General features: G+C 36.9%; 1 protein-coding gene across 1 annotated transcript in view; it reads left to right on the forward strand.

Annotated features, from left to right (window-relative positions):
- LOC103586181 (conserved oligomeric Golgi complex subunit 5-like) overlaps nt 1–12,373 on the forward strand; it is a 33,177-nt gene that overhangs the window by 1,944 nt on the left and 18,860 nt on the right. Inside the window, exons 2-5 of the mRNA XM_008567373.1 lie at nt 3,326–3,465; nt 6,632–6,689; nt 12,044–12,098; nt 12,201–12,270. Of these exons, the coding sequence (XP_008565595.1) occupies nt 3,326–3,465; nt 6,632–6,689; nt 12,044–12,098; nt 12,201–12,270 (323 nt within the window). The remainder of the gene's footprint in view (nt 1–3,325; nt 3,466–6,631; nt 6,690–12,043; nt 12,099–12,200; nt 12,271–12,373) is intronic.

Here is a 12,373-nt window from a genome sequence, read left to right on the forward strand (position 1 = left end):
ATTACAACAGAAGTTTAGTCTGTGCTGCTGCTTAAGGACAGTCTTCCTGTTGTGCTCTGGATTTTCTTCCTGTCTCCCCAGGGACCCAGTCACCCCTATTCTATGCCACTAAAATCACTATGCTAAGATCTCCAATTACTTCCTTGTAGGTAAATCAAATGGACACTTTTTTGGTCCTTATCTTACTTGAAGTTGTAGTAGGGTTTGACTCTTTTCTTGAAATACCTTCATGTGGCTTATGGGTTCTGTGCTTTTTAAAAATTCCTAATTCTTTAGGTGCTCTTGGGAATCCATGATTTGCTCTGCCTAATTACTCATTTTCAGCTTGTCACTAAGTCCTACATATTTTCCTGTCTGAATATTTGTCAAATTTGTCACTTCCTTGACATTCTTAGTGCCACTATCTTATTCAGGCCTTCATTATGTCACTTGGGTTCTTAACATAGACTTCACTGGCCTCTGTGACTCTACATCATGGTTGTGTTGGTAAATCAGCTTTTTGGGAAAAATATGAAAAGCCCTGATTTTATAGTGTTTGCTGATTTCTATAGTATAAATACCCTCACCGTGGTCAATTTTGAAATACCTACATGTGATGTAACTGGCTCACAGAATTCTTGAAAATGTAACAGTTGGCTGTCAAGAGCCAATAGGAGCCAACTCCAGCATACTGCTGTGTTACTAATTCCTTTTCAGTTATCCTCCATACCACTGCCAGAATTATTGTTTTTGGACACAAAGCTGGCAGTGCTCTTTCTTAAAACCTTAAATGGGATATAAAGTCAGCCCTCTATATCCATTGGTTTTTCATCCATGGATTCAACCAACAACTTCAGATCCCTCAAAAATGTGTGTGTGTGTATGTATATGTTTTTGGCATCTGGGTGGTATGCTGCTATGAACCCTTGACCTTGGTATTATCAGCACTGTGCTCTAACCAAGTGAGCTAACTGGCCATCCTCAAAAATATTGGAAAAAGAAAAAAATCGCACAGAATATGTACAGCCTTTTTTTTCTTGTCATTATTCCCTAAACGATATAGTATAACAACTGTTTACATAGCATTTATGTTGTATTAGATCTTATAAGTAATTTAGAGATGATTTAATGTGTATGGGAAGATGTGCAAAAGTTATATCCAAATGCTGTACCATTTTATATTAGGGACTTCAGCATCCACAGGTTTTGCTATCCAAGGGAGGTCCTGGAACTAGAGATACCGAGAATGACTGTAGTTCAAATATTTTGGATGTGTTACAAACCTGCTTTCAAATTGTCCCCAAACCTTCTTTTGGAACCTCATCTATCATTCTTTACCTTTCTGCCCAACACATACACTTTATGTTCTAGATATATTGAGGTCAATATTTCTCTTTTTTCTCAAAATATGCCATGGCATTTGTTGCTGCTAAACCTTCCCTCTGCTTGAAGTGGCCTTCTCCGTTTGTCTGTCTGGCAAATTGGAAGGAAATGTGGTTCTCAGAATTAAGACCAAACTAGCAGTTTCTTTTTTCACTCCAGTACATTTTGAGAGTAGTCAAGAATATGAGTCTTTGTTTTTAGCAGAATGATACCTTCAGTTGATAAATAGATGAATTAATTCAGTCAACCAATATTGAGCACCTGCCATATCTTTGGTATTGTTCAGGCTCTGGGGATGTGGTAGTAAACAAAACAAAAACTAATGGAGCATATACGACAGTGGATAAAGGCAATCGAAGTTTTCTTATAAGTACTCTATTTTGCTTGTTAGTTTCAAAATCTCTGTCAGGGCAGCCTTATCTATACCATATGGTTAGGAGGTTGCAGTATATGCCTACCTTGAGCCTCATTTCTTTTTATCTATTTTTAACTTTGAATCTCTCAATTTTGTTTTACTTGCAGATCTGTGGATTTCTTTATAGAAAGACACCTTAACATTTAGTATCAATTCTTTTTCCTGTCTATTAAGGGCCAGTTTGAACTGTTTTTCTTTGCTTATTTTACCCATAAATCCTAAATTTCCATTAATACCTGTAAGTTTGTGTTTGCCTATTTCTATTAAAATTACAGATTTACTTTATTGTAACAGTATGCATTGATTAAGAGATATCTGAGGTTGTGAGAATTTTATATAGCCAATTTTCCTGTTGTCTTTTCACTGGCAATGACTTGCTTTCTTGAATTAAAGGATATTGTTAAGTTATGTTTTTAATCTTTTACTCAATGTTTTCCTTCCTTTTGATTCCCTATAAAAGTAAGCATTTAGCTCAAAATCACTAAGCATCAGGGAAATGCAAATCAAAACCACATTGAGATACCATCTCACCGTGGCAAGGATGGGGAGAAAGAGGAACCCTCCTACACTGTTGGTGGGACTGTAAACTCATGCAGCCACTATGGAAAACAGTATGGAGTTTCCTCAAACAACTACATATAGAACTGCCGTATGACCCAGCAATCCCACTGTAGAGTGTATACCCAAAGGAATGGAAATCATCATGTCGAAGGGATACCTGTACTCCCAAGTTTATCACAGCTCTATTTGCAATAGCTAAGAGTTGGAACCAATCTAAATGTCCATTGACAGATGACTGGATAAGGAAAACGTGGTATACATACATAATGGAATACTACTCTGCCATAAGAGGGAATGAAATTCTGCCATTTGCAGCAACATGAAGGAACTTAGAGAAAATTATTTTAAGTGAAATAAGCCAGATACAGAAAGAGAACTATCACATGTCTGCACTCATTAGTGGGAGTTAAAAAACAAAGAAAGAAAGATAGAACAATCACAATCATTCATTGAAGGAGAGAATGGAACTGAGGCCACCAGGGAGGGGAAATGGGGAGGGGAGCTAGGAAGAAATTGGTAAAGGCCACAAAAAATGATTACATTATGTAATGATAAGTATAGTAATAAAAAATAAGCATTTAGCAGTACAGCAGGGAGGTTCAGAGTGTGGGCACTGCAAATAGATTTCCTGGGTTCACATCTCAGACAGTTATGTTGGACAAGTTGCATTCCCTGTCTGTACCTATCTCCTCATCTGTGAAATGGGGAAATGGTAGTTCCAACAGGGTAGTGTGAGGATTGAATGGGTTAATATGTGGAAAGTATTTAGATCAGTGCATGGCACATAGTTAACTCTCAGGAGTATTACTACTTTTCTTCTGCAGTTGCCCATTCCACTTCCTCCTCATTATTGTATGGAGCATTCACTACGGTACCTAGTGTATAGGAAGACCTTAAAATTTGTTAATTATGATTGTAATTGTTCTATGTTTAATAACTAGTTTAGTACAGGGTGATTAAGAACTTTTGCTTTTATTTTTCCCCCAGAGTGTTACAGCGATTTTTTAAATGAAGACTTTGATGTAAAGACTTATACTTCCCAATCTATTCATCAAGCTGTAATTGCTGAACAACTAGCAAAACTTGCCCAAGGAATCAGTCAATTGGATAAAGAACTACACCTACAGGTAATTCCAGTCTTCTGGATTGTACAGATTATTCAACCTAAAGTGATATTTAGCATTTTTGAAATCTTATTATTGTTAAATCTAAATGCATATTTACATGAACAAATACATAACTTACCAGTGTAACTTATTTTTTAAAGTACATTTCTGAAAAGTGTTCTGTAAATTACTTTTTCATAGTTGAAAAAATAATATACCCATCTCTCCAAAAACTTTTTATTCATACTTCTGTTCATTACCTTAACTAATGTGCAATGAATATAGTGGGCAAAAAATAGTATGTCTTTGAAGATAATAAAAAATGGAATTTTAGAAGTAGAACCATATGAATAGGAGAAATTGGGATATTTCATCAGTAGTTCACACTTTATGAGCACAAAGTGTAGAAATTGCTAAATTACAGAAAGTTAATAAGTGTGGTGGATAGAACACAATGTGGGGAGTTAAGAAATGGATCCTAATCTCAGTTATGCTATTGACTGACTTTCATATCATTTAATGTCTTTGAGCCTTTTTAAAATCTATCAAATGGGTTGAAATGAGTAAGAAGAGGAAGATATTGTGATACCAGAAGAAAAGGTCTGGGGAGGTCCCATAACTGGCCTCAACTCACCCTGTCCTCTACCAGGTTCTTGACTCCACCATAAGAAAGAATTCAAAAGCAGAGTCATAGTAGGAAATGAAAACAGGTTTAATGTAAAGAATAACACATACAGACATCACAGGGAAAGTGTAGCCGAGCTCCAGAGACAGGGTGGCCTTAGCAAGTTTAATACTAAAGTAAGAAATACACACTTTACGAAGTGCAGACTGGTTCCAGAGTGAACAGCAGCCTGCCAGTAGCAAGTTTAACACAAAAAGTAAGATATACACACCCCATAGGTGAAGTATGGGCTGGCTCCAGAGAGACAGTAATGGTCCCACCTTCTTCCTGGATTCTACTTTTACAGTTTCACTATCTACATGTGTTCATACTATCTAATGAATATTTAAGGAGGCAGTTCTCAGTTTTGTAAAGCTAGTCTTGCACATGCTCAGTTGGTCTCTTCTGGAGCATGCTCATTGGTCAAAGTCCACACTCAAGGATAAATGTTTTTACTGAGCATGCTTGGCCACTGAGATTATACAAGTCTGCCTTCTGTGGTTTCAACATCCATGTGCTGGTGCCACAAATAGGTGCCACAGGTCACCTTAGCTCAGGAATGAGAGATGGGGCTTGAGTCATAGGAGAGTGATTTGAGACCCAGGGGAGTGGCCTGAAACCTGAACCCAGGGAGACTACCTCCTATCTCAATTGGAGTAGATAATCTTGAAGGTTTCTTCTTCTATAATTCTGTAATTTTTGTAGGGTGGTTTAATGGCATACTTCCTAGTGTTGCCTTTTGTCTTAGTAGATACTTTAAAAATATTTAAATGAATGAACAAATGCATTTTTTTTTTTTAACCAGAAAATCTAGATCTGGTATAACCTGAGATATACCCACTTAAACTTTTTGTGTCTTCATTTTTTATCAGTTGAAAGAACATCTTAGATAGGACTGGGATGAGTTCTAAAGTCTCTTTAACTCTGAAATTCTCAATATAAAATTAGAGTTCAATATTAATTGATGAATATTTAGAAAATGCTTTTTTCTTTTTTTCCTTTTTCTTGCAGGCTGGCCTGTATGGTGATCTGAATCCTTCACCTTGGTGTTATCAGCACCACACTCTACTAAGTGAGCTGATTGGCCAGCTGTAGAAAATGCTTTTAGTTGTCAGGCTTTGGGTTAGTTTACTAGCTGAAACAGTAAGAAGGTAGCTTTCATCTCTCTTCTGTCTTCTGTATCTCTTGGAAGTTCATCTAATTGGCTGTAAGGGAATCTATGAAAGTATAGTTTTAGGCTTTTCAACCTTTCCAAAGTATCACAAGGGATAAAGGAGAATAGATAATTAAAAGAAAATTAGTCTTTTTAAGATGGACACATTGATGACCATATTAATAGACTAAGGAAAAATCAGACATTTTCTGGCAACCTTAAGAATAAAAGACATCTAAGACCAAAAGTAACACTTATTTTAGATGGATATAATAGAAAGAGACTTGATAGAATGGCGGTGATATCTGAAACAGGACAAAGTAAAAGATGTAGGGGTTCCAGTGAGTCAACCTTTGTTGATGAGGAACTTCAGTTTATAGGCTAGACATGAAACTTCTTATTTATTGGAATAAAGGGTACAAAATATATTATTCTAAAGATTTGCATGATTTCTTGATGTTCCTAGGAATCTCTTGCGTGTGGCTTTTAACTCTTAGCCTTTTTGGTTTTTTGTTATGGCCATTCATACTGCCCTAATTTTCTTAAACCTATCCATCTTCTCTGGGGAAGAGGATTTGCTGTGACATTGGGAAGCTGGAAACAGAGAGATGTTCAGGGATAGGTGGGCACTTTATCTTTCTAGATTGGGATGTGGCCTTGATGCTGAATTAAGCTAAAGAATTAAGAGAACCTGATGTTTGAAAACATTCTTTAAAGGGAAAGCATAATAAAAGTATGGCAAGAATCAGCTGTTTTTTCCATTTTGGTACAACTCCTCTTGCACATCCCATTAGGAGAACAAGGGGCTTGCTATGCTCTGATTGTTTGTGTCCCCATAAAATTCCCATGCTGAAACTTAATCCCTAATGTGATAGTATTAAGAGGTGGGACCTTTAGGAGTTGATTAGTGACCTTCTAAGAGAGGCCCAAGGGAGTTTGTTCACTCCTTTCACCATGTGAGGACACATAGAAGATGTGCACCATCTATGGAGGAGTGGACCCTCACCAGACACTGAATTTGCTGGTGCCTTGATCTTGGAGTTCCCAGCATCCAGCACTGTGAGCAGTAAATTTCTGTTCTTTATAAATTACCCAGCCTAAGGTATTTTGTCATAGCAGACTGAGTGGATTGTCAGGGGTAGTGAAAGGTGGTATCTCTTCCTGCTCTGTGTTGAAATATAAGTGTATGTATGTGTTCCTGGTAATAATTCATCTCAAATACACCTTCATAACCTGTATTATTTTCTTTTGTATTAGTGTTTGCTCCCTTTATACACAGAGAGAGCCCTTCAATTCTACATTGTGGTTACAAAGAAAGATACCTAATAGTTAATTAGAGCAAATGCTGGTTATTTATTCTTGATTTTCAGGTCGTTGCAAGACATGAAGATTTACTGGCACAAGCAACTGGGATTGAGTCTTTAGAAGGTATATTTCTATTAACTATTACAGATTATATAGAGCTAGACCAGGAATTGGCAAGCTTTTTCTCTTAAGGATCGGAGAGTAAGTATTTTACAAGACCAGTGCTCTAATCACTGAACTATGGATCCTGCTTGGAGAGTAAGTATTTTAGACTTTGCAGGCCAGACAGTCTCTGTTGCAACTGCTAAACTCTGCCATTGTAGAGTGAAAGCAGCCAGATAATAAATATGTAAACGGAATGTGTGTGACTGTGCTCCAGTAAAACTTTAGTAAAGCTTTGCTGACTCCTAAGCTAAACTATTTGGGTTCAAATACTTGCTTTGCTACGTACTAGATGTGTGACTTTGGGCAAGTTACTTAAGCTTTCTGTGCCTCAATTTTCTTATCTATAAAACAGGGTATTAATATGCACTGATATAACATTATTCTAAAGGTAAGTGAGTTAGCAAAATGCTTAGAACAATGCCTGCATGTATTTAATGCTCCTGTAAGTGTTAGTTAATCAAAACAAAAAAAAAAATCAGAATTGCTAGAGTGGTTAGTAGTAGAAGTAGGCTTGAATTCTTTCCTTCTTTTTGCCTTTCTTGGGGTATTTCTTTGAAACACTTTTCAATGAAAGTATAGTAGAATGATAATACATTGGATTTTCATTTTTATAAATCCTCTTATTTTTGTTTGGCTAAATCTTTAATGAATTTTTTATTCTCTTTCGATTAAACTACATCTCATAAATACGAAATGTTACTATTGTGTTTTACATTATTACTTGTGTTGTGATTACTATGATTAATCATTGCACATCAAAAGAAAGCTAAGGCATTTTTTCCTATGCTGATCAAATTCACAGATAAAATATTCTGTGATAAAATATTCTTTAATGCTTTCCCCCATATTTTTCATGTACTCAAGGTATTAACTTATTCTCAGCACACACAATGTTTCTAAGACATCCTGATGAAGAACTTAGTATTTTCAGAAATAATAGTTTGTTATTTGAAAATCTGGTGTAGATAGATATCCAATTATGTTCTTGGGAAAATTAAGAGGCTCTAAGTACTGATTGACTTAGTATTGGAAATTATATATATATATATATATATTTTTTTTTTTTTTCCTTTTTGTCTTTTTTCGTGTCCGGCAACGGATCACAACCCTCAGTGTCGCGCCCGTACCAGACCGGGACCGGCAACGGGATCGCAACCCTCGGTGTTGCACCCGCACCTCGCTCAGCCAGTGAGCGGGAACCGGTCTGTATGTGGGATCCGAACCCTCGGCGGGAGTGCCGCCGCGCTCCCAAGCGGCGCACTGTAGCAGTGCACCACCGGGCCGGCCCGGAAATTATATATTTTTAATCTCATCATATTTATATGGGTTTCAGAAAGCAAGTAATATTTCAATGGTAATTTTTTAAACAAATGATAAGTTTTTCATTTATAAATATTTATAAGGATGGCATGGTAGCATATTCATTCTGAGTGAGTATAGGTATAAATGAATCCTCACAACAGAAATATTTCTCATTGTGGTTTTCTTATATCCACTTTAACTCTGTAATTACTTGTTTTCCCCAGAATGCTTTTCAAGGATTACAGCATTTGAAATAGTCTGTTAGACTGAGTTAGAATGACTATCCATTGGATGAGTTTATAGAATACAAAGGCTGGCTTTTTTGAGTTCCTATGATAATCTTAGAATGTTTTCCAAATTATTTGAACATAAAAAGTCCAAGCATGAATTGATTAATGTTCATTTTAGCATGGTATGTATTTCTAAGCACTTATTAAAATGTTATTTTGAGAAGCTGGAAAGTAAGTATGGTATATACATGTATTAGAAAATTTGAGAATTATCCCAGCTTCTACTTCCTTTGCTTTTTTTCCCAAACATGTAAAAATTGTGCCATGTAAGTTTGGAGGTACATTCATTAAGCCTATTTTATTTTAAAAAATGCCCCCAATTCATTTTTTTGTTCATTCATTCAAATACTACTTTGATAATTTGCCAGGTTCCAGACAGCTGTAACAATAGAGTTCTCTGTTCTTGGAATTTTGAGGAATATTTATTAAACCTATTTTATTAAGAAGAGATAACCCCATTCATTCATTTGTTCACTTAATCATTCATTCGTTCACTCAATTAATCAAATAGTAATTGAGAACTTGTTAGGTGCCAGGCATGTGTGAACAAAAGACCAAGTCACTATCCTTATGGAATTTATGTTCCAGGTTGGGAGGTAGACAAAAAGAATGTACAAACAGAAACTTAAGATATTTGTAAGGCCTACAAAGAAAATAAAACAGGTAATGGGGTGGAAGAAAGGGAGTCCCTTACTATCTAGGATGGTCAGGGAAAGCCTTTTTGAGAAGATAAAATTTGAGCCAAGATCTGAGTGATGAGAAGGAACCATCGTGTAAAGTCTAGGGAGAAGTGTACTGCAGGCTTAGAGAACAATCAATGGGAAGGCAGGAATAAATTTGGCCTGTTTGAGGGGCAGAGAGTAGGTCAGAATGACTGACGTTTAGTGAATGAGAGAGAGAATAATAGATGAGGTTCTTGGAAAGGAATTTTGATTTTATTCTAAATGCAATGGTAGATTGTGGGAGGGTTTTAATCAGGGTATTGTGTGATGAGATTAATTCTCTATATAGTTTACTCTGGTGACTCTATAGAAAGACAAGAGTGGAATCAGGGGTACAAATCAGGAAGCTATCAGAATATTTGAAGTTGATGGTGCCTTGGATTAGAGTAGTGGATATAAAGAGAGAGAGAGAAGTGGGTAGGGTAGAATGGAGGCAGAGCTTGAAAGGACTTGGTAGAAGATGCAAGAAGTCACCATGAATAATTCCTAGGGTTTTGGTCTAAAAAATTGGGTGGATGTTGGTATGAGTAACTGAGATGGGATAGACTGAAGAAGATTATGATTTATGATGGGCTGTGGCAGAAGTTATCTTGGATATCTTAAATTTGACATAGCAGAGTTCAAGGCTTGTCTGAGTGTATGAAATCAGTATTTTATTGAACAGATAGTATTTAAAACATTGGGGCCGGCCCGGTGGCGCACTGCTACAGTGCGCCGCTTGGGAGCGCGGCAGCGCTCCCACCGAGGGTTCGGATCCCACATACAGACCGGCCGCTCACTGGCTGAGCGAGGTGTGGGCGCAACACCGAGGGTTGCGATCCCGTTGCCGGTCCCGGTCTGGTACGGGCGCGACACTGAGGGTTGCGATTCGTTGCCGGTCACGAAAAAAGACAAAAAGGAAAAAAAAAAAAAAAATTGGGACTGAATGAAATCTCTGAAATATTGTAAATGGAGAAGAGAAGATGACTGAGGATCAATTCTGGAGGTACTCCATCCTATAGAGATTTAATAGAACTAGGAACAACTAAGGACTTAGGAGGAATCCCAGAGAACGTGATGACTTGGAAGCCTAGAGAAAAATGTTTCGGGGAGAGAGTGGTCACCTATGTAATGAATTTCTGAGAGTTTGAACAAGATAAAGATAGAACTGTCAGTAGAATTTGGCAACTTGGAGATTTCTGGTGACCTTGATAAGATCTGTTTTGGGTGAAGTACTTATGAAAATATATTGAGAGTGGGTTGTGGAGAGATTAAGATGTAAGGAAATGGTGATAACAAGTAAGGACAGTGCAGTCTTGGAGGTTTATACTAAATGAATCATAAAAGCATCAGAGAAGTGAGAATGCTCAGGTCCAAAGAGGATTCTGTTGGACTGAGCCATATTAACACATACTTATATGCTGATAGGAACGTTTATTAGTTTTTTTTTTTTTTAAATATGACCGGTAAGGGGATCTTAACCCTTGGCTTGGTGTTGTCAGCACCACGCTCAGCCAGTGAGTGAACCCTGCATCCCTATGCAGGATTCGAACCCGTGGCCTTGGTGTTATCAGCACCACACTCTCCCGAGTGAGCCATGGGCCAGCCCTTGAATGTTTATTAGTTCTAATGTTACTTCATTTAATATATGACAACATTTCCATACTTAAAATTATTTAGAATATTATGTTTTAAAAACTATAACTATGCTAGTTAAATATAGAAACTGAGTTTTAAAGAGTGGAATTCAAAATAGTTAAATCTCGGCCGGCCCGGTGGCGCACTGGATAGTGCGCCGCTTGGGAAGCGCGGCGGCGCTCCCGTCCGAGGGTTCGGATCCCACATACAGACCGGCTCCCACTCGCTGGCTGAGCGAGGCGCGGGAGCAACACCGAGGCTTGCAATCCCGTTGCCGGTCCCCGGTCCGGTACGGGGGCAACACTGAGGGTTGCGATCCGTTGCCGGACACGGAAAAAAGACAAAAGACAAAAAAAAAAAAAATAGTTAAATCTCTGTAGTAATGGAAAGCCTAGATAATAAAATTTAAGATCTATTTTTCTAAAAATATTTTCACAATTTTGTAAAAATGTCTTCATGTTTTAAACCTAGAGAATAAAGGCAATAATATGCTTGCTATTCATGTTTATTTTTTATATAGCACATACTTCATTAACTCAACAAATATTTATTGACTACTTACCCCGGGAATTATTCTGAGTTAGGCTCTGATCATTCAGTAGTGAATGAAAAAGGTATTTTCCTTTATAGTCTAGTGGGGGAATAAAACATTAAACATATATAACTAGTGTCATGAAGTACTGTAAAAGTATAGTGTGTTATAGAAGAGAAAGACAGAATCTAAATTAGTTGGGGATTTGGTAATTGTTTCCATAAGCCAAGGCTTGGAGAAATAGTAAGACTTTATCTAGTAGGAGTGTGGTGGTGAGGGTTGGACAGAGTATACTAGGAAGAGAGTATACTATTTCCAGATCATGCAAGGCCTTCCTTCTATACTAAAGTGTGGACTGTAGTTTTAATTTTTGAGAGTTATAGGAGTGAAGGGGAGACCATGGAGAGGTTTTAAGCAGAGGAATGTTATGGTACAATTTGAACTTTTAAAGATCGCTCAGACTTTTTTTTCTTTTGTAATTGTGGTAAAATACACATGACAAAATTTACCATTTTAAAGTGTACAATTCAGTGGTATTAAGTATATTTACCATGTCATGCAACCATCACCACTTTCTAGTTCCAGAACATTTTTTTATTATCACAAAAGGAAACTCCATACCGAGTCTCTCCTCACTCCCTCTCAGGCTTCTTTTGTGGGGCAAGGATTGGAAGGAGAGACTACTTTGTAGGCTTTTACAATGGTGCACGAAGAAGATATTGGTTGTTTAGATTAGGATGGTAGCAGAAAAAATTAAAATTATATATGTATATGTGTTATTTTAATTTTTTACTTAATTTGAACCCTTATAAATGTGTAAAGCCAATGTAAGCTGTTATGTTTTCCTAGGTGTTCTTCAGATGATGCAGACGAGAATTGGGGCTTTACAAGGAGCTGTTGATAGGTACCATTGCTCATATTATAAATAAATGGAATGGAAGTATTTTTATCCGTGATATTTTGAAAATGACTTTAGTTTTACTCTTCTTTTTTTTTTTTCCTTTAGGATGAAAGCAAAGATTGTTGAGCCATACAATAAAATAGTAGCCCGTACTGCACAGCTAGCAAGACTTCAGGTAGGTTCTCCTTTTATTTCTTTATACTTTATTATTCATGGTTTTTTTTTTTTTTTTTGTCAATATACAATGTAGTTAGTTATTGTGTCCCATCATCAAAACC

Source organism: Galeopterus variegatus, unplaced genomic scaffold (assembly GCF_000696425.1).
Source record: "Galeopterus variegatus unplaced genomic scaffold, G_variegatus-3.0.2 Scaffold313, whole genome shotgun sequence".
Lineage (NCBI taxonomy): Eukaryota > Metazoa > Chordata > Mammalia > Dermoptera > Cynocephalidae > Galeopterus > Galeopterus variegatus.